We start from the raw sequence: 23,453 nt of genomic DNA, 5'->3' as shown, positions 1-23,453 counted from the left end.
ACTACCCACGGCCTAGTCGATGTTGTGGTGGTGCTGGATCCTGGTCCTGCCGCCTCACTGACCAGCTAGACAGCGGGAGGGCTGGAGTAAACATCCAAGGCCCACGCACTAACCGTCAGTGGGTAGTGCCTGAGTGTGGACACACTTGTGTGCAGAGGCACGGACACACGCATGAACAAAGTGCATCGGACATGGACACAAGTGTGTACAAGGACACGGACAGGCACACTAAGACATGGACACAAGTGTGTACAAGGACACGGACTGGCACACTAAGACATGGACACAAGTGTGTACAAGGACACGGAATGGCACACTAAGACATGGACACAAGTGTGTACAAAGACAAAAGACATGGACACAAGTGTGTACAAAGACAAAGACATGGACACAAGTATGTACATGAACACGGACTGGCACACTAAGACATGGACACAAGTGTGTACAAGGACACGGACTGGCACACTAAGACATGGACACAAGTGGGTACAAAGACAAAGACATGGACACACACATGAACATCAGGCACACAAACGTGTAGACAAAGATGCAGACAGACACACAAAGACACTGGCACATCCATCAACAAAGTATATCAGACGCACATACATGTGTACAATGACTCATACATGACCAAACAGGTAAGTCGGACTCGCAAACACCAGCGCAAAGACACAACACTCAAAGACACGGATCCGTACGTGAACATACAAAATAAATCAGACATGCAACTCATGTTTACAAAGACACGGACAGACAGACGAATACACGGACACATAATTATATTCCCAAGCGTGAGTATAAAAGGACAGACACACAAAGACACATACATGAACGGACAGATAAATCAGACATGCAACACACATACATGGCACAAAGAGAAGAAACACAAAGACAGGCACATACATGACAAAGAAAATGACAAAGATACACAAACATACATACAAAGATAGTACATTTGGAAACACAGCTGGTCAGGCAGCATCTATGGAGAGAGAAACAGAGGTAACGTTTCAAGTCAATGACCTCTCATAACTGGGGGAGTTTGGAGGTTAAACCTGCCCACTGTTGCCATCTGGAGTAAAATAGTTCTGTTTCCCCGTCGTTTCAATGGTTCAATGCTGCTTTATTGTCACTTGTGCAAAGTCCAAATGCAGAGTGAAATCCCTTTACCTGCAGTCCAGTACAGTATCGCCATACCCAAGTACATCCCCAAATAGCAACGTGACAGAAATAGTCTACTGATCCCGCATACAAGTGGCGCCATATTTTGGCGGCATTTTCAAAGTCCAGTCCGCGCTCCAGTTGTTGTGAGCGGTGCCCATTCCGGACGGGCCCCAGGCTGCTGTCGATCCTCCGGTCTGGGACGTGTGGATCGAGCAGCGAGCCCATGTCCCTCTCCTCGCCCATCCACCTTTGTGCCCTGGGGGCACCTCCTGCAGCCCACCTCCAGGGCGTTGTAGGTCAGACACCGGTCCCCTCTCCTGTCTTCTCCTCTCCTATCGGCCTCACTCCTCACCTGTCACATCCGTCATCGTCGCTGGCTCCATCCCTCCCGCTCTCTGGTCTCCTGTTTCTTCACATGATCCATCCCCAACCTCTCTCACAAAGCCTCATCACCTCTTCCACCGTTTCATCTCCTGTTCTTCCATATAGCACTACTCTTTCCCCCTTTACACTCCTCTCCTCTCCTCCCCTCCTCAGGCTCCGTTCATTAATATAGAACACATAGAAAGATAGAAACATAGACAATAGGTGCAGGAGTAGGCCATTCGGCCCTTCGAGCCTGCACCGCCATTCAATATGATCATGGCTGATCATCCAACTCAGTATCCCGTACCTGCCTTCTCTCCATACCCCCTGATCCCATTAGCCACAAGGGCCACATCTAACTCTCTCTTAAATATAACCAATGAACTGGCCTCAACTACTTCTGTGGCAGAAAGTTCCACAGATTCACCACTCTCTGTGTGAAAAATGTTTTTCTCATCTCGGTCCTAAAAGATTTCCCCCTTATCCTTAAACTGTGACCCCTTGTTCTGGACTTCCCCAACATCGGGAACAATCTTCCTGCATCTAGCCTGTCCAGCCCCTTAGGAATTTTGTACGTTTCTATAAGATCCCGCCTCAATCTTCTAAATTCTAGCGAGTACAAGCCGAGTCTATCCAGTCAGTACACACATCAGTACAGCACAGCCACAGGCCATTCGGCCCACAATGTCCGTGCTAAACACAGTGCCAAAATAAACACCTCCTCTGCCTGCAAGTGATCCATACCCCTCCATTCCCTGCATAACACTTGCCCTGCACATCTCCTTTAAACTTCGTATCTCTCACAAACCAATGTCCTCTAGTATTTGATATTTCAATGGTTCAATTATTTTCACCTGGATAGAAAGGTTCTGAGTGTCTACTCTGTCTCTGCCTCCCATCATTCTCTATACTTCTATCAGGTCTCCCCTTCCAGAGAAGACAAAGGTTCAAAGGTTATTTTATTGGTCACATACACCTAGGTGTAGTGAAATGCTTCTTGCCATGCAGCACATAAAGAAAGAATACCGAAATAACAGTAATAAAGTAATTTAAACATAAAAGCATCCCCCCACAATGGTCCCCATTATGAGGGAAGGCACAAAGTCCAGTCCCCATCCCATGTCCACCCATAGTTGGGCCTATTGAGGCCTCCACAGTTGCCTTTACGGAGGCCCGATGTTCCAGGCCGTTCTCGCCGGGTGATGGTGCTCCAGCGTCGGGAGAATTCTCTCAGCGGCATGGGACACCTGGAACGGCCGCTTCCCTTCCCTTACAATCAAATATGAATAAATCCATATCTGTTCCCTTGAAAGGACACAGACCTGAAACGTTAATCATGATTCTCTCTCCTCAGAAGCTGCCTGACCCGCTGAGTGTTATAAACCAGCAGTTACAGTGTCCTTATGTCTTAACTTTTGAACCACACATCAGCTCATCCATGGCACAAAGCAAGGGTGAGGGACTTTGCGGGAGGAAATGTGGACATTAAATAATCTATTGCCTCCCTGAGCAGACGGAGGGGAGAATGTACGTGCGATACTTCAACATGTTTAATGTACCTGATGTGCACGGCGAGAAGGAATTGTCTGGTTTATATTGTGGAGTAATTAACCAGGACTCTTAGAAAATTAGCCGAGCACCTGATTCCGTGGAAATTCATGACGGCTGATTTTATTTTAGGGAGAGATGCTTGCAATGTGGCTTATGGTGTACTGAGGGAGCGCTGCACTGTGGGGGGGGGGGGGGGGGGGGGTACTGAGGGAGTGTTGCACTGTGGGGGGGGGGGGTACTGAGGGAGTGTTGCACTGTGGGGGGGGGGGGTACTGAGGGAGTGTTGCACTGTGGGGGGGGGGGGTACTGAGGGAGTGCTGCACTGTGGGGGCGGTTACACAGTGGTCGTACAGTTGGAGGGCAGGAGGGATCACATGGGGGGGGGGACAGTTAGAGAGGGAGTGTTGCAATGTGTGGGGGGGGGTACTGGGGGAGTGTTGCACTGTGGGGGGGGGGGGGTATTGAGGGAGTGTTGCACTGTGGGGGGGGGGGTAATTGAGGGAGTGTTGCACTGTGGGGGGGGGGGGGGGGGTATTGAGGGAGTGTTGCACTGTGGGGGGGGGGGGTATTGAGGGAGTGTTGCACTGTGGGGGGGGGGGGGGTATTGAGGGAGTGTTTGCACTGTGGGGGGGGGGGTATTGAGGGAGTGTTGCACTGTGGGGGGGGGGGGTATTGAGGGAGTGTGTTGCACTGTGGGGGGGGGGGGGGGTATTGAGGGAGTGTTGCACTGTGGGGGGGGGGGGGGGTATGGGGTAGGGGAGTGTTTTTGCACTGTGGGGGGGGGGGGGTATTGAGGGAGTGTTGCACTGTGGGGGGGGGGGTATTGAGGGAGTGTTGCACTGTGGGGGGGGGGGGGGGGGGGTATTGAGGGAGTGTTGCACTGTGGGGGGGGGGGGGTATTGAGGGAGTGTTGCACTGTGGGGGGGGGTATTGAGGGAGTGTTGCACTGTGGGGGGGGCAGTATTGAGGGAGTGTTGCACTGTGGGAAGACTTGTAAAGAGGGATCACTGCACTCTAAGATGAGAGAATAAAGTATTTCTACTCTCAAATGGTCACTGTGTACAGCTGGTAGTATTTCAAAATGATGTGCAAGATATCTTCCTCTGAACTGACATTGAAAACACTCAGATTCTATTAGTTAATGATTGTTAATGATGTGGACATTGAAGACCAGACCAACATTTACTGCTCATTCCTTACTTCTCTGGTGAAGGTGGGTAGGTCAAGTGTGTTTGTCTTATGCATTGGCAACGGAACAATGGAACTCTTACTTGCAGCAACCTAACAGGCCATTAGCACAATAAATATATCATAATCAATTATACAACAAATTAATAACAGACATTAATATACAAGATAACCATAATAGTGCAAAATCGAAGTCTGTAATGCAACTGAAGACCCAGTCCACAGAAGATCACAGTTGCTGAGGTTAGTGTTGGGCAGTGTTCATGAGCCTGATTGTTGCTGGGAAGAAGCTGTTCTTGAACCTGGAGATCACGATTTTCAGGCTCCTGTACATTTCACTGACATCTTGGGATGTCAAGGAGATAGTAAAAGAATTAAGAATTGCAGGTCTATTCCAGTTATAGACTAGTTTCTACTGATGCAACCTAGAGTGTAGCACAGTGGCGCAGCAGTAGAGTTGAAGCCAAAGCTGAGGAACTGCCGAGTTCTTCCAACAGTGGATTTAGCCAGGTTTAAGTGCGTCTAAACTGGATTCATCCCTTTTACAAACATGAGGCCACACGGTACACTATGGACTGCTTGACTGTGATCAGCACAAGGGGTGGCACGTCTACCATTTATAGAGCCCTGGTTAATTACACCACAATATAAACCAGCAGCAGAGTTGCTGTCTTACAGCACCAGAGACCTGAGTTCGATCCTGACTATCGGTGCTGTCTGTACGGAGTTTGCATGTTCTCCCCGTGATCTGTATGGGTTTTCTCCGGGTGCTTCTGTTTCATTCCCACACTCCAAAGACATACAGGTTTGAAGGTTGTTTGGCGTCGATAAAATAGTCCCTAATGTGCAGGATAGTGCGAGTGTACGGGGTGATAGCTGTATCCATGTTGTATCTCTAAAGTCTAAATTAAAAGTTATGATGTATTGTCTTTTCGCTGACTGGATAGCACGCAACATGAAAGCTTTTCCCTGTACCTCGGTTCCAGTGACAATAATAGACTAAACTAAACTCCTTAAATTGATTCTGCACTAAATTCAGGTGCCCGCTAACTATGTTTCATCAACTGCAGTGTTTGGGTTAATGCAATTACCTCTGAAATATTCCCAATTGCAATCTTTGTCCCATTATCCTTTACCATCTGAATGTCCAAGCCTCCCATTTGTTTCCATCTTATTACCAACTTTAGCTGAGTCCTAATGATGATAATTATGTGTAATTTATTGTTTTTAACTGGAAAATGGTCTGTGCACAGCTTGAAAGCAGCCCAGGGAGTTTTGGAGTCACAATAGCAAAATCCCTCCCACAAGCCTTCAAAACAATGCCTTTACAAAACAGTTGCACAAGACGTTGGTGAGGCTCCACGGAGCATTGTGTTCAGTTTTGGTCACCCTGCTATGTAGGAAGGATGTTGTCAAGCTTGATGTGGATAGAGAACTGGCTGGCAAACAGGAAGCAAAGAGTAGGAGTAAACGGGTCCTTTTCACAATGGCAGGCAGTGACTAGTGGGGTACCGCAAGGCTCAGTGCTGGGACCCCAGCTATTTACAATATATATTAATGATCTGGATGAGGGAATTGAAGGCAATATCTCCAAGTTTGCGGATGACACTAAGCTGGGGGGCAGTATTAGCTGTGAGGAGGATGGTAGGAGACTGCAAGGTGACTTGGATAGGCTGGGTGAGTGGGCAAATGTTTGGCAGATGCAGTATAATGTGGATAAATGTGAGGTTATCCATTTTGGTGGCAAAAATGGGACAGCAGACTATTATCTAAATGGTGGCCGATTGGGAAAGGGGGAGATGCAACGAGACCTGGGTGTCATGGTACACCAGTCATTGAAGGTAGGCATGCAGGTGTAGCAGGCAGTAAAGAAAGCGAATGGTATGTTGGCTTTCATAGCAAGAGGATTTGAGTATAGGAGCAGGGAGGTTCTACTGCAGTTGCAGTTGTACAGGGTCTTGGTGAGACCACACCTGGAGTATTGCGTACAGTTTTGGTCTCCAAATCTGAGGAAGGACATTATTGCCATAGAGGGAGTGCAGAGACGGTTCACCAGACTGATTCCTGGGATGTCAGGACTGTCTTATGAAGAAAGACTGGATAGACTTGGTTTATACTCTCTAGAATTTAGGAGATTGAGAGGGGATCTTATAGAAACTTACAAAATTCTTAAGGGGTTGGACAGGCTAGATGCAGGAAGATTGTTGCCGATGTTGGGGAAGTCCAGGACAAGGGGTCACAGCTTAAGGATAAGGGGGAAATCCTTTAAAACCGAGATGAGAAGAACTTTTTTCACTCAGAGAGTGGTGAATCTCTGGAACTCTCTGCCACAGAGGGTAGTTGAGGCCAGTTCATTGGCTATATTTAAGAGGGAGTTAGAAGTGGCCCTTCTGGCTAAGGGGATCAGGGGGTATGGAGAGAAGGCAGGTACGGGATACTGAGTTGGATGATCAGCCATGATCATATTGAATGGCGGTGCAGGCTCGAAGGGCCGAATGGCCTACTCCTGCACCTAATTTCTATGTTTCTATGTTTCTATGAAAGGAGAAAGCAGAATAGATTTACAAGGATGTTGCCAGGACTCGAGGGCCTGAGCTATAGGGCGAGGTTGGGCAGGCCGGGACTCTATTCCTAGAAGCGCAGGAGGATGAGGGGTGATCTTACAGCGGAGTACAAAACCATGAGGAGGATAGATAGGGTGAATGCACAGGGCAGGGGAATAATGTGTCCCACTGAGGAAACCTGAATGGAAACCTCTGCAACCTCCTGGAACCGCATGGAAACCTTGGGTGGGGCGCAAAGTCTCCAGAGGTTTCCGTTCAGGTTTCCTAAGTGGGACAGGGCATTAGGAACCAGAGGACATACAGTAGGTTTAAGGTGATGGGGGAAAGATTTAATAGGAACCCCGAGGGACAACTCTTTTGACAATGGTGGTGGTAAATGGAAGCAGATGGCTAGAGGACGTGAGTGAGTGAGGTAGATACTATAACCAACCATTGAAACAGGCAGGTGAACAGAAATCATAGATTGGAGAACCAGCTTGCTGCTTTCATACGAGGGAGAGTATAGGTACCCGAACACGGGAGGCAGGGGTGAGAGCACAATGAGCATAGATGGGAAAAGCATCTTGGTCCGCATACCCAAGTCAGGGGCCGCAGGGACTGTTTCCGCACGGTATCATTCTGTGTGTGTAAGGTGGGGCGAGTATCCCCGTGGCCCAGATACCGTCAGCTGAGAGAGTACTGTGTGACAAGTTACCGCTATACATAGTTAGTATAATCATGGTCAGGAGGATGTAGATCTGTTGACGAGGGATGTCAGAGTAGATAGATCACCAGGAGCTCGTCTGGGAATGGCGGAGCAACGATTGTGAGGAAGGGACTGGGTCTGTTTTCCCTGCTGCCCTGGGTGGGTACGAATAAGAGATGTGACTGAGATCCGATAACTTGATGAGCGTGCCTGCCAGTTCCATGAAGGTTGGAAATCTCATGTAGGTGGTGGGTGGTTTGTGTTTATAAGGGAAAGATTTGGGGTGCCCTGGCCTTTTATAAATATATAGCATTGAGTACTAGAAGTTGGGATTTCAGTGTTGTGAGACATCACTTGTAACACAACGCGACTCGGAGGTAGGTATCGTGTTGAACGCTTTGGATCCTGTTCCACATACCTCTGAGTATGGTGTACAATTTTGGTTTTGATCTAATTTATAGGAAGGATTTCAACACACTAGAGCGGGTACAGACGGTTACTAGAATGTGGCATGGGTTTCAGCAACTAAGTACAGAGAAGGTTGTTGAAAGTTAGGTCTTGACTTGGCCGCGCAGAAGCAGACAGGTTAAGGGGGGGGAGGGGGGGGGGGACTATGGGGGACTAATGGGGACTGGGGGGGGGGGACGGGAAAGAAACCTTTTTTAACGGAAACGATAAAAAGGGGGATGGGCTTTAAAATTGATTGAGGAGGGAATAGACAGAGTTGACCGTGGATAAGCTTTTCCCAATGTTGCGTACCCTATGGCAGAAGATCATTCAACCCGATAAGACATGACTGCCACATTCACCAACAGAAGTAGCTTGTAGGGGTGCTTCAATACCAATAGTAAAGTACTACTGCTAACCCTCAGACGGTGGTAGCGTTGTGGGACTAGGCTTCAGTGGAAAAAGTGATGAAGTCACAGGGTGGAGGATTTTTATGCATTAAAAAATAAATTGGATAGGGTATATGGATGGGAAATGGAAGTAGGAAAGGAAAAGTTTGAAAGGAGGGGGTATGGTCTGGGTTTTGCAGTGGCCAGGTAGATGGGACTAGGGGAACATAAGTGTTCAGCACAGACTGAAGGGCTGAGATGGCCTGTTTTTCGTACTGTAATTGTTATTAGGTTATGAATTTTTTGGTAGAGAAAAGGTACTCAAACTGGAAACCTTCCCCACACCAAAGGTTGCCAGACAGTGGTGATAGATAACGTGCACTTTTATCTTTGACATTGTTATTTTAGTTTATGTCATGTGTACCGAGGTACGGTTTGAAAAGTTTTGTTGTGTCTAATTAGTTTTTGAGGACCAATACATAATGTATAGTTCGAGCTTCACAGATGTACAGATAGGTGATAAGAACGGGATAACCTTTAGGCAAGCTAGTCCGGGAAGAAACCAAGATCCTTGAGCTCGCACGCGGTCCTCCAATGAAGTAGAGACTGGAATGCCCAGTTGACAACCAGATGCACTACGAGAAATACCGATATGATGGTTCCGTTGCCTAATATACAGCTGGGAAGAAACTTTCCCTCAAACTAGAGAGAGGTGTGCGTCGTTTTTTTCACACCCTATAACTGTGGCACGATGGGAGCATCAGCGATAAAGAGCCAGGGTGCGAATCAGGTGCTTGGCTAATATGGTGGCCTTGCGGAGGCAGGGGGCCCCATGGTGTTAAAGGGGGTCACGTGGGAGGGAGGTTGGTTGTGTGATAGTCGGGCTGCTGGTCACAATTCGCTGCAAAACTGACGGGGTTGCATCACAGCTGTTTGGAAAACTCTCTAAGACGCAAGATATTGCCGAGTGTGGATATGTAAGCCCAGTCCAGCACAAAGACTAGACTCCCACCATCGATTCCATCTACACTCACCCCCTTTTCGCCCGATGCAAGAGCGTGACATAATCAGTGACTTGTCCCATCACCAGTAATTCCTCCTGCCCCCACTCCTCTCGGCTAGAAGTTTAGAGGTACAGAATCTTGAAAGTGCGCACACCCTCCAGTCTCTCAGGAACGCTTCTTCCCCTAGTCAGCAGATTTGGAAGCATCCCTCCATAACCTGAAGGTCACTGATAGCGTGCCAAATGAACCTTACACCATTCACACCTCCTGCCCCACACCGACACCCATGGACTTGAAGTGCCTGACAACTGATGGCAACAATGCTGAGAACTCCAGCATCGGGACGGCTAGAGCGCATCAGTTATAATTGCCCTCTGTCTCACACACAATTTGTGATGTGTAAAAGACGACAAAAAAAAAAAAATCACTGTGGTGTCAAAGTGCCATAGTAGATTCCACTAAAGGGTATTATTGCATCTTTGGTTTTTCAGCATGTAGAAATTACAGCTGGGGCTTTGTTGAATAAATCGTCCCCCCCCGATGGAACGGGTTCCATCGCGTTTGGGACACAGACAATCTCATGTAAATGAGAGTGAGCTAGTCGAGTAGTCATGTTTAGTTTTTGATGCATCCTTTGCCACTATTGACTGCTGAAGTCGGCGATTCATGGACATCACCAGTTGCTGACCGTCTATCTCTGCAGCATGCTCTGCCACGCTACTATGCAGCATCTTTGAACGATGCTGTTGGGGGGGGCTACTCCCCCACGTGTTCTCCTCGAGCATATAAAGACATGCTTCAATGCGTTTAGATCGGGAGATTAGGACTTGGCCACTCAAGGAAAGACCATTTTTTAGTTGAAAAAAGCCTTGTTGCTTAGCAGTTTGTTTTTTTTTTTTTTTTTTTTTTTTTTTTTTTTTTTTTTTTTTTTTTTTTTTTTTTTTTCTTTTTTTTTTTCTTTTGTTTTTTTTTTTTTTTTTTTTTTTTTTTTTTTTTTTTTTTTTTTTTTTTTTTTTTTCTTCTTTTTTTTCTTTTTTTTTTTTTTTTTTTTTTGTTTTTCTTTTTTGTTTTTTTTGTTTAGCAGGTTTGTTGGGATCCATTGTCTTGTGTGTGGAATGAACCGCCGGCCAATGAGGATTTGAGGCATTACTTGAACAGAGCAGATAGGATGTGCTATACACTTCAGAAGTCCCATTATGCTAATAACCCATCAGCAGTTGTTATCATCAATCGTAGAAGATAGGATAAAGTGATCCAGTACCTTCAGCAGCCAATACGGCCCAAGGCCATAAACACCCACACCACAATATGTCACACAGAGGGGTAGTGAGCGTGGTCTGGGGGCAAGAGTTCCTCTCACCTACATACTTTCTCTTGCCATAAACCTTTTTCCTTGGCAAAATATGTTAATCTGGGTCTTTCCACACAGTCACAAGGACATTTTTCCGACTTGGTTTGTCTATTTAAGTACTTATTGGCAAACTGTACACCTTGGCCATTCCGATTTTTGCTGGTGCCCCCTGGTCTAGGTACCAGTGGATGCCATCTGGCAGTTGTAACTCTGTATTTTGTCAGAAGGCTTCCGGGACAGTAGTCATTGACAAATTCGCACCGTAAACTCCGAGAGGTGTTTTCGATCGTGGATACGGTTGGGGATGTTTCTTTGGAATAGAGAGAATCTTCTGTCATTCTTGGTACGTATTGTAGCTTTTTACAGGTCCATAATGGCTATTGTTAGGTATGTTCCAAATCTACTGAATCGTGGAATGCGTGTTCGGCGCCACCCCGGGTGCGCGATGTACCATACAGGTTAGGAGTGGGGGGTTTAACAGCAACGCGGGATGTTCTACTAGGCGTTGCAATTGCCAGTGTTCAGCTGCCTAGAAAAACATTAACGGGAAGTCGGAAAAAGGAAAAAAAAACGAAAAAAAAATCGCTGGATGCCGTCCCTGAAAGGACCGCGTGCCGCAAAAGGTAGTATAGTTTTGTTTGGGATCATTGTCTTGCTGTAGAATGAACCGCTGGCCAATGGGTTTTGAGGCATTTGTTTGAACAAGAGCAGATAGGATGTGTCTATACACTTCAGAATCCATTATGCTAATACCATCAGCAGTTGTATCATCAATGAAGATAAGTGAACCAGTACCTTCAGCAGCCATACATGCCCAGGCCATAACACCCCCACCACCATGTTTCACACATGAGGGGGTATGCTTTGGATCTTGGGCAGTTCCTTCTCTCCTCCATACTTTGCTCTTGCCATCACTCTGATATGTTAATCTTGGTCTCATCTGTCCACAAGACCTTTTTCCAGAAATGTGGTTGCTCTTTTAAGTACTTCTTGGCAAACTGTAACCTGGCCATCCTATTTTTGCGGCTAACCAGTGGTTTGCATCTTGCAGTGTAGCCTCTGTATTTCTGTTCATGAAGTCTTCTGCGGACAGTAGTCATTGACAAATTCGCACCTGACTCCTGAAGAGTGTGTTTCTGATCTGTTGGATAGGTGTTTGGGGATTTTTCTTTGTAATAGAGAGAATTCTTCTGTCATTCTTGTTACTTATTTTATTCTTGTTTCTCAGTCTCATAATGGCTTATTTTAGGTATGTTACAAAACCTACCTGAATCGTGGCTGAGTATCTGCCCCACCCCGTGTGCGCGATTTTGGCGCTGTTTAGAGGGTGCGGGTTTAAAACGCGATTTTTACTAGGCTGTTGCAATTGAAAATGTTCAGCCTAGTAAATCATTAACGGAAAATCGCTGAAAGACCCCGTCGCAAAAGGTATTATTAGTTTTTATGGCCTTGTATAATAGTTATAGTAGTTTAAAAATCACTCTCTAAACCCGCGACCTCTCGCAGCCCCAGGGTTTTATAAAGCAAACAATTAAAGGTATGTACCTTATTTTTACATTAAAAGGGGCTTCTTAAGAACCCTGTATATAAAGTTTACTATAGCGAGTAGCTCATTTTGGGCTTTTTATATCCCGCAGTGTTTTTCTGGGCGTTTGAGGGCACAAATCCACTGCAATGTGAACGTTCTAAACCAGCGCGTGCACAGGATCCCACTAGAAAGCTGATTTAAATGGACTTTAATTTACAGCAATTGGACACTAAATTCCTTCCATTTCGCCTATAAATTGATGTAAATGAGATTTAAAAATCATGTTTTATTGTGAATTATTTGTGAATATTATTTGGACACTTAGGCTATTTAAAAATGTTAATAATTTATTAAGAAATGGATAGAAGTTTAGATCTAGTAATTGAAGTTTGAAATTAGCTACAATTGGGTAACTAACTAATTATATGCTTTAATTTCAGGTCATCCAAGTAAGATTATTTTATATTTGTTTCAGAATGGTTCAATCTATGATAACTGAAAATTTCATTCAGTTCTCTTAATTTTTAAGAAGGTTATGGGCTTTTGACTGTCCATGATCACATCTTTTTTGTTATGTCCATAGAAAATCAATAGGGAACAAGATGCTAATTTCCGAGTATGAAAATGGCCATAACTTTTTTATTACTTGAGATATGAAAGTGAATTAGGTGTCAAATTAAACTTATTGTTATGCTCTATCTGATGGGATAAATTGCAGACTTGATTTTTTAAATCTCAAAATTTTGTAACATTGCTACTTATTTGACTTGCATTGGCACAACTTTGATCCTCATGTTGATAAACAGCAATAAAAGTTTCCAAAGGTGATGTAAAGACTGGAGGAAAGACTAGGTGCTGAGAGCTCTCTCATACCTGCATGAAGGAGGCAATTAAACACACCTGAGCAATTATAAACACCTGTGAAGCCATGTGTCCCAAACATATGGTGCCCTGAAATGGGGAGAGTATGTATAAACACAGCTGTAATTTCTACATGGTGAATCCAAAATTATGTGGAATTCTCTGCCACAGAAAGCAATTGAGGCCAGTTCATTGGCTATATTTAAGAGGGAGTTAGATGTGGCCCTTGTGGCTAAAGGGATCAGGGGATATGGAGAGAAGGCAGGTACAGGATACTGAGTTAGATGATCAGCCATGATCATAATGAATGGCAGTGCAGGCTCGAATGGCCGAATGGCCTACTCCTGCGCCTATTTTCCATGTTTCTATGTATAAAAATACCCTTTAATAAAATCTGACAATGTGCACTTTAATCAGGTGATTTTTGTTCTATTACAAAACTCAACTTGTGGAGTACAGAGGCAAATAAATAAATGATGTCTGAAGAAGGGTTTCGACCTGAAACGTTGCCTATTTCCTTCGCTCCATAGATGCTGCCTCACCCGCTGAGTTTCTCCAGCATTTGTGTCTACCTTCGATTTTCCAGCATTTGCAGTTCCTTCTTAAACAAAATAAATGATGGGTCTTTGTCCCAAACATTTTGGAGGGCACTGCATATTCTACACTCTGTATCTTCCCCTTTGCTCTACAAATTTTTCTTGAGTTTGACTTGATTGTATTATGGTATATTTGCTCTGGTTAGATAGCATGCAAAACAAAACTTTTAGGTGTAACTTGATACATGTGACAATAATAAACCTAAACTCAACCTAAAACTACACTTGGGGTAAGGGGTAAGAGATTTTAAATGGTCTTTTCTCCCCCAGAGAATGGTGGGTGCCTGGAACAGGCTATCATGTCAAGAGCATTTAATTGCCTTTGTACCGACAACAGAACAATTCTTACTTGCAGCAGCATTACAGGCCCATTAATGCAATAACACATGGATATACACAAAATAATCAAAACATTCATAATCAATAATATACAGAATAGTATCTAGTGCATAGAAGTTAGGAGGTCATGTTGCAGTTATATAAGACAAGGCCGCATTTAGAGTATTGTGTTCAGTTCAGGGCACCACTTTATAGGGAAGATATTGTCAAATTGGAAAGGGTGCAGAGAAGATTTATGAGGATGTTGCCAGGACTCGAGGGCCTGAGCTAGAGGGAGAGGTTCAGAAGGCTGGGACACTATTCCTAGATCGCAATAGATCGGGTATACCACTGAGTCTTTTGCCCAGAGTAGGGGAATCAAGAGCCAAAGGACATAGGTGTAAGGTGAAGGGTGAAAGATTTTTTATTTTTAATTTTTTTTTTTTTAAATATGTTTTTATTAGAAGTAGACATATTATAAAGTATAGTTACATATTATAGTAAAAAAACTTTTCATATACATCAGTCATACATTATTAACATTTTCAATTGTCGATTACTTCTGCTTCTAGTGGGGGTTTTTATATAGATAGAAAAAGAGAGAAAGAAAGAAAAAATAATTCCAAATATCAAAAAAACAAAAAAGGTGGAATGGATTACTTATAATACGTCATTGGAGATAGGTTTGTTGATTATAAAGTATAACTCTTCATCTACTCCTGAGTTCAAGTTTCAGTTGGGTTTTCGTGCTAGGCCAGTCTATCCCTTCAGATAATTAATGAATGGAGCCCATATTTTAACAAAAAGTACTTGATTTAATCGGAGTCTGAGGAGTAATTATTTAACACAAAGTGTGTGGGTGCATGGAACGAGCTGCCAGAGGATGTAGTTGAGGCAGGGACTATTTACGGTGCTGGCTCGAAGGGCCGAATGGCCTACTCCTGCACCTATTGTCTATTGTCTATTACAATATTTAAGAAACAATTAGACAGGTACATGGACAGGACAGGATTAGAGAGATATGGGCCAAATGCAGGCAGGTGGGACTAGTGTAGATGGGACATGTTGGTCGGTGTGGGCAAGTTGGGCTGAAGGGCCGGTTTCTACGATGTATGACTATGACTATGACTCCTTCCAAAAAACTCAATAAATAACTTAAGTTGGAAGAGAGGAGGGGCAGGCCAATGTGTGGCAGATTCAAGATTCAAGATAGGACAATGAAATTCTTGCTTTGCATCAGCACAACAGAACATAGTAGGCATGTCTACAGAACAGATCAGATAATAGATAAACTTAGGCAGAGGGGGGTTTTGATAGACAGATGGTTGGTCAAAGGCTAGAGATGGTGTGGCACGGTGGCGCAGCGGTAGAGTTACTGCCTTACAGCGAATGCAGCACCGGAGACCCGGGTTCCATCCCGACTACGGGTGCTGTCTGCACGAAGTTTGTACTTTCTCCCCGTGACCACGTGGGTTTTCTCCGAGATCTTCGGTTTCCTCCCGCACTCCAAAGACGTACAGGTATGTAGGTTAATTGGCTTGGTAAATGTAAAAATTGTCCCTGGTGGGTATAGGATTGTGTTAATGAGCCAGGATGACTGGTCGGCGCGGACACGGTGGGCCGAAAGGACTTGTTTCTGCGCTGTATCTCTAAACTAAAACGAAGATAAAAAATCATTACTTGCGGCAGTTTAACAGGCCTGTAAACACAATAACACGGATAATTTATTTTTAAATGCCATTTTTAATAACGACAGCACTAGTGTAAAAGAACCAAAGACAGTCTTTAGTTCATAGTTGAGGTCAGTGTTTTAGTTTTAGTTTAGAGATACAGAGCAGAAACAGGCCATTCGGCCCACTGTGTTCGTGCCGACCAACGACCCTGCACACTAAAGGGCCTGTCCCACTAACGCGACTTTTCAGCGACTGTCTTCGACCTTCAAGTTCGAGGGCACTCGCCTGAAAAACCTCGAGCTGGATCGACCGCCAGCGATGAAACCGCGAGTTGGATCGACCGTCTGCACACACACACACACAAATACATCGCAAAGGCGGGAACCTGGGAAAGCGGGGGAGCGCAGTCTGAAATTCACACCTGCGTTGAACAGGAAGGTAAAAGACGGCTGGAACAGTTCGATAAGTCCTTTAGAGAGCGCGTTGGGGGGGAGGGGGGGGGGGGGAGGGAGAGGGGGAGAGAAGGGAGAGAAGGGGGGAAGTAGGAGTGGAGACACTTTTAAGAAGCCAGACAAATTTTAATAAACCTTAGCGGGCATTTAACATTACCAGTCGGTTTACTTGCCTTTTTTTTCTCAACGAGCTTTAACTTCGACTACCTTCGATTGCCTTCGATTACCTACGATAGCATTAAGACCTACTACAACCTACCTTGACTAAACCTACGAGTAAAACATTTTTTTTCCATGGCAACCTTTTTTAACTCGCAGCATTTTTCGGCTTGTTGAAAAAAACGCCGCTGAGGCATCGAGTATGCGGGGACTACTCTCGAGCATGAAGGAGAGTTATAAAGACCTCCTAGAACTTTGTGTCGACCATGATGCGAGTAGAGTCGAGGGTAAACTCGTCTAAACTCACCTACAAACACACGTGTAGTGTTCAAGAGCCCGATGGTTGTTGAGAAGAAGCTGTTCTTATCAATAATCAATGATATGATAAATTGATAATTTGAAATTCTAGGTAACCATTTTAGTACAAAAATATAGTGTGTAGTGCAACCAAACACACAGTCCATAGAAGATCACAGTTACTGAGGTTAGTGTATTGTATTGTATTGTATTGTATTGTATATCTTTATTGTCATTTCCTGAGTATTCACATACCCAGAGGAAACAAAAAAACGTTGCTCAACCAGTGTCCATTCAGTGTGCATTAAAAATAAATAGAAATAAAAAATACATATATCATGAACAAATTTAACACTCTACTAGTGTTGTGCTGTGTTCAAGAGCATGATGGTTGCTGAGAGGAAACTGTTGCTGAATCCGGCAGTCACGGTTCTCAGGCTCTTGTACCTTCTACCCTACACTAGGAAGCAGAGATGTGTGTGGACAAGTGGTTCAAGCATTGAGGGCTACAGGCCAAACGTGCCAGAAAATGAAACTTACACAATGGGCTGTTTGCTACCTTTTCTGACACGGTAGAGTTGCTCCCTCACAGCTCCAGAGTCCCAGGTTTGATCCCGCGTACGGGTGCTGTCAATACGGAGTTTGTACGTTCTCCCCGTGGCCCGCGTGGGTTTTCTCCGGGTGCTCCAGTTTCCTCCCACACTCCAAAGACGTGCAGGTTTGTAGGTTAATTGGATGAGGTAGGAGCTGTAAATTGTCCCTGGTGTGTAGGATAGTGCTAGTGTACGGGGTGATCGCTGGTCGGCGCGGACTCAGTGGGCCAAAGGGCCTGTTTCCGCGCTGTATCTCTAAAATAAACTAAAACTAAACACAGATGGGTGCCCACGGGTCAGTGTGGATGTGTTGGGCCAAAGGGCCTGTTTCCATGCTGTATGACTCTATGACTCTAATTCTGTCTGTGCTAACTTTAGGAGGGGAAAGGCCAAGATTGGTTCTACAGCGTGGGATGGAAGGGGAAACACGCAGTCCGAGACCATACACAGGTAGATTTCTCTCCATCTATCTCTCTAGTTATCTGTCTATCTATTGGGCTGTCTGTCTCCTCTTTCCATGCATCTACCTGTCTTTGCTCTTATAACTTTGTTTAACGGATGTAGGAGTTATACATTGTTGCACTCACAAACACAAACGCCACAAACCAAAGGACAAGCTTAGCAAAGGTGGAGTAAACCCTCAAAATAGTTTAGTTTAGTTTCGTTTAGAGGTACCGCATGGAAACAGGCCCTTCGGCCCACCAAGTCCACACCGACCTGCGATTACCCGCACACTAACACTATCCTACACACACCAGGGACAATTTACAGTTGTACCAAGCCAATTAACCCACAAACCTGTATGTCTTTGGAATGGGGGCGGAAACCGAAGATCTTGGAGAAAACCCACGCAGGTCACGGGGAGAATGTACAAACTCTGTACAGACCAGCGGCAGTAGTCAGGTTCGAACCCGGGTCTCTGGCGCTATGAGGTAGCAACTGTACCGCTGCGCAATTGCGCCACTCAGTCAGCAGAAAGACTATATGCATGATTACAATGAAGTCGTCCGCAGTGTACAGATACTGGACGAAGGGAATAAGAAGTTATAGTTATAAGCGGTGTTGTTGCAGTAGAGGTTTTAAAGAGTGGAGCAATTGCAATGAATGATTGCAGATCCACTTCTGGGACCAGCATGCAGAGCCATTCAGCACGGAAACAGGCCCTTTGGCCCACTCAGTCCATGCCGGACATCAATCACCCGTTTACACATCCCATTTCATTCTCTCCCCTCAGTCCCATCACCTCCCCCCAAATTTTGCCCACACATGTCAGGATTAGCAAGTACATTGTGGGGTTTTTCGAAGAAAGAGTCATAAAATTACCGGTGCCAGGGGTTATGGGGAGAAGGCAGGAGAATGGGGTTGAGAGGGAAAGGTAGATCTGCCATGAGTAAACGATGGGCCGAATGGCCTAATTCTGCTCCTAGAACGTATGAATTTATGAAGATTTCGAGTGGCAGAGCGAGGATAATAGTATTTTTTTCTCTAAGAGGGCATTGGTTTAAGGTGAGCCCGGAAAGAAGTGAATAAAATGATGTGGGGTGTCACAGGTAGAAAGGGTGGTCAAGAAGGCTTTTGGTACATTGACCTTCATCGCTCACGATATTGAGTATAGGAAAAAATTCTCAAAGTGCTGGAGTAACTCTTCTCCCCTCTCCCTTCGGGCAAAAGGCAGAGAAGTGTGAAAACACACCAGCAGATTCAAGGACAGTTTCTTCCCAGGTGTTATCAGGCAACTGAACCATTCTATCCACATCCAGAGAGCGGTCCTGAGCTGCCATCTACCTCATTGGACCACCTTTGATCGGTCTTTACTGGCTTAATTTTGCACTAAATGTTATTCCCTTATCCAGTATCTGTACACTGCGAATGGCTCGATTGTAATCATGTATTGTCTTTCCACTGACTGGTAAGCACGCAACAAAAGCTTTTCACTGTACCTCGGTACACATGACAATTAACTAAAAGGAACTAACTCAACGGAACAGGCAACATTACAGGAGAACATGGAGGGGCGATGTTTCGGGTCCTTAGGGCGGCACAATGACACAGCAGTCGAGTTGCTGCTTTACAGTGACCGAGATCCGGGATCGATCCTCACTACAGGTGCTGTCTGTACGGAGTTTGCACTTTCTCCCTGTGAACGCGTGGGTTTTCTCCGGGTGCTCTGATTTCCTTCCACATTCCAAAGACTTACAAGTTTGTAGCTTCATTGTCTTCTGTAAATTGTAAATTGTCCCTAGTGTGTAGGATAGTGTTAGTGCACGGAGTGATCGCTGGCCGATGCCGACTCGGTGGGCTGGAGAGCATGTTTCCACGCTGTATCTATAAAAGCTAAACATCACCTACCTACGTTCTCCAGAGATTCTACCTGATCCATTGCGTTACTCCAGCACTTTCTGACTATTTGCGTAAACCTGCATCTGCAGTTCCTCGTGTCTATTTTGAGTACAGACGTTGGGATGTTATGTTACACTTGTACAAGAGGTTGGTGAGACTGCATTCGGAGTATTATGCTCAGTTTTGATCCCCTTCTATAGGGAGGATATGATTAAGCTGGAAAGAGTGTAGAGAAGATTTGCGTGGATGTTGCCAGGACTCACTATAGGGAGAGGTTCGGCAGGCTAGGACTTTATGCTTTGGAATGCGGGAGGCTGAGGGGTGATCTTATAGAGGTGTACAAAATCATGGGAGGAATAGATTGTGTAAACAAACAGAGTCTCTTGCCCAGCGTGGGGGATTCGACAACCGGGGGACATGTATTTAAGGTGGGTGGGGGGCGAGGGATTTAATGGGAACCTGAGGGGTAACATTTTTAGGAAAATTGTACATTGGGTTTTGAACAAGCTGTCGGAGGAGTTAGTTGAGGCAGGTGCTATCGTAACGTTTAAGAAACATTTAGACAGGCACATGGATAGGGTAGGTTTTGAGGGATATTGGGCAAACTCAGGCAGATGGGACTAGTGTAGATGGGGCATGTTGGTTGGTGTTGGGCGAGTTGGACTCTGAAGATGGTCTGCAGAGATGCTCCCTGCCCTGTTGAGTTCCTGCAGCACGTTGTGTCTAAGCCTGATCAGGAACATCGTCTGTCCATTTTGCCGCCACAGCCGCTGCTGTCTGACCCGCTGAGTCCCTTCAGCACTTTGTGTTTGGCTCGGGATTGCAGCATCTGCAGTTTCTTGCGTTTTCCATTTGGTGCTGAGCTGCATGTACATTCCGGAGGTGTGGTCTGATGTAGCGACATTAACTCTGAGTCTAGTTGCAATGCCAAGTGAGACAAACATGGGGAGAAAAAAAGCCCTAAAGTATTCTCGAATTTCAGCAATGCTTTAATCATAGTCAGCATGTTGCTATTAGGAATCTTAATTAAAGGGTGGCCCAAGGGATTATAATTTCACAATATTGATGTTTGCTCTGTTGGTACCTTTAGGGAGTTTACCAAAAGAAATTTGTAGATTTATGAAATGCAGCTACTGGCACAAAGAACATAATGTTTGACAGCTGGTGTAAAAAGGAAAATAGTGAAATTTGCTGAGCGTCTACAGGGAGGAGTTCTTTAAAAAAAAAACTGTGGAAAATTAGCTTTATGTCCCAGTGCTTGATATGAAAAAAAGATGTCTCTGATGTTTGAAAGGGTTTTTTTTAATGACTTGTGCAGTCACGAAGCATGTACAGAAGAAGGATAAAGGAGATCCCTCCATCTTTTAACACCCAAACACTATCGACGGTTGAAGTGGTAGAGGTGTATGGCATGGAATCAGGCCATTCGGCCCACCTTATCCATACCGACACAGTTGGTTCCTGTACACTTTCCCCCTCTCACTTTATATCTATGCCCTCTAGGGTTGGACATATCCACCCTGGGGAAAGGGGTGGCACAGTGGCGCAGCGGTAGAGTTGCTGCCTGACAGCACCAGATACCCTGGTTCGATCCTGACTACGGGTGATGTCACCGCGGTGTTTGTACGTTCTCTTCGTGACCGCGTGGGATTTCCCCGGGTGCTCCGGGTTCCTCCCACACTTCAAAGACGTGCAGGTTTGTAAGATAATTGTCTTCTGCTAATAGTAGGATAGTGTTAGTGTATGGGGTGATCGCTGGTCAGCACAGACTCGGTGGGCCGAAGGGCCTGCTTCCGCACCGTATCCCGAAACGGAACTATAAACAAAACTGTCCACCCTAACTATTCCTCTCATAATTTTGTATAGGTCTATCAAGTTACCTTTCAACCTCTAACGTTCCAGAGAAGTATGACTCTAAATGTTATAATATCTGCCTCAACTACCTCCTCTGGCAGCTCGTTACATACACCCACCACCCTGGGATAAAGTCTGTGGTCAATTTGCCTCTCTTATTAGATTAGTTTAATTTAGTTTAGTTCGTTTACTATTGTCATGTGTACTGAGGCACAGTGAAAAGCTTTTTTGTTGCGTGCTATCCAGTCAGCGGAAAGATTACTTATGATTATGATTACATATGATTACATTTGGGTCTTTCAGCCCAAATTGTGCATTCCCACCAAGATGCTCTCTTTATGCTATTGCCATTAGCCCACTTTTGACCTATTTCCTTCTAAACTTACCTCTCCATATACTTAGTTTCGTAGAGTCATGAAGTCATCCAGCACGGAAATAGGCCCTTTGGTCCGACTGAGATGTGTAGTTTCAGAAAGAACTGCAAATGCTGGAAAAATCGAAGGTAGACACAAAATGCTGACGAAATTCAGTGGGTGAGGCAGCATCTGTGGAGAGAGGGAATAGGCGACGTATAGTTTAGTGTATCATCGGCATGTACATCGAGGTACTGTGCAAAGATCTTTGTTGCGTGCTAACCAGTCAGCGGAAAGATTATACAGTACATGATTACAATCGAGCTTGCCACAGTGTACAGTTGCAGGATAAAAGGAATGACATGCAGTACATGATAAGATCCGATTAAAGATAGTCCGAGGGCCTCCAGTGAGGTAGGTCAGGACCGCTCTCAAGTTAGTTCAGTAAAAGTCGGATTTATTGGACATTGTCACACGGATAACCAGTTCCCGCAGTAAGTTGTTGCATGAAACTTCCCGCATTTCCTTTGTACATCGTCCCTGAGGCGACCTTTAGAACTTGGAAGAAGGTCAAAAGTTACCCGCCTATATTCCAGTGTCATTCCCTCCCTCCGGCATCCATGTTCCGCGGAGTTACTGTGAAGCTGAAATCGCCCTGACCGAAATGGGCAGCACGGTGGCACAGCGGTAGAGTCGCTGCCTCACAACGCCAGAGACCCGTGTTCGATCCTGACTACAGGTGCTGTATTTGATTTTTCCATCCTAGGGAAAAGGTTCTGACTGTCTACCTTCTCTATGCCTCTCAAATGAGCGTGCGGCACAGTGGTGCAGCAATAGAGTTGCTGCCTCACGGCGCCAGAGACCCAGGTTCGATCCTGACTGTTCTTCCTGTGACCACGTGGGTTTTCCCCGAGTGCTCCGGTTTCCTCCCATACTCTAAAGATGTGCGGGTTAATTGGCGTCTATAACTTGCCCTGAGTGTGTGGGATAGAACTAGTGCCCAGGTGATTGTTGTGCCCCTGTCCCACTTAGGAAACCTGAACGGAAACCTCTGGAGACTTTGCGCCCCACCCAAGGTTTCTGTGCGGTTCCCGGAGGTTGCAGGTGGTTGCCGGAGGTTGCAGGTAGAGGAAGCAGGTAGGGAGACGGACAAAAACCTCCGGGAACTGCATGGAACCCTTGGGTGGGGCGCAAAGTCTCCAGAGGTTTCCATTCAGGTTTCCCAAGTGGGACAGGGGCATTAGACATTGTGGACACGGTGGGCCAAAGGGCCTGTTTTCATGCTGTGTCTCTAATCTAAACTAAACTAAACTGACGTAATCCATTCTATCCATCCTTTCAAAATAGAAAATTAATTTGTTGATTGTACAATTGAAGCATACAACATGAAAACACGCCTCTCAGCCCACTGAGCTCACTCTGACCATCAATCACCCGTTCACACAAGTTCTATGTTATCCCCCTCTCACCCACACCCTGCACACAGAGTGCCAATTAACCTACAAACCCGCATGTCTTTGGGATGTGGAAGGAAACCGGAGCACCCGGAGAAAACCCACACGGTCACAGATAGAACATGCAAACTCCACACAGACAGCACAGGTAGTCAGGATCGAACCAGCGTCTCTGGCACTGTAAGGCAGCGGCGTCGAAATATCTTTAAACGTTCAGCGTCTAAGATTCATCAACTTGCAGTCATGACTCTGTAATTGCTACG

General features: G+C 45.4%; 1 protein-coding gene across 4 annotated transcripts in view; it reads left to right on the top strand.

Moving 5' to 3' along the window:
- LOC129696414 (zinc finger protein 521) overlaps positions 1-23,453 on the top strand; it is a 317,936-nt gene that overhangs the window by 179,992 nt on the left and 114,491 nt on the right. For 2 of the 4 annotated variants that reach the window (XM_055634285.1, XM_055634284.1), the window contains exon 5: positions 17,568-17,639. The exons of the other annotated variants lie outside the window; for them this stretch is intronic. In XM_055634285.1, the coding sequence (XP_055490260.1) occupies positions 17,568-17,639 (72 nt within the window). The remainder of the gene's footprint in view (positions 1-17,567; positions 17,640-23,453) is intronic. 4 annotated transcript variants of the gene reach the window in all.

This window comes from Leucoraja erinacea, chromosome 4 (genome assembly GCF_028641065.1).
Source record: "Leucoraja erinacea ecotype New England chromosome 4, Leri_hhj_1, whole genome shotgun sequence".
NCBI classification, from domain to species: Eukaryota; Metazoa; Chordata; class Chondrichthyes; order Rajiformes; family Rajidae; genus Leucoraja; species Leucoraja erinaceus.
Note: the sequence above shows the minus strand (reverse complement) of the source record. Positions and strands in the feature narration are given on the sequence as shown.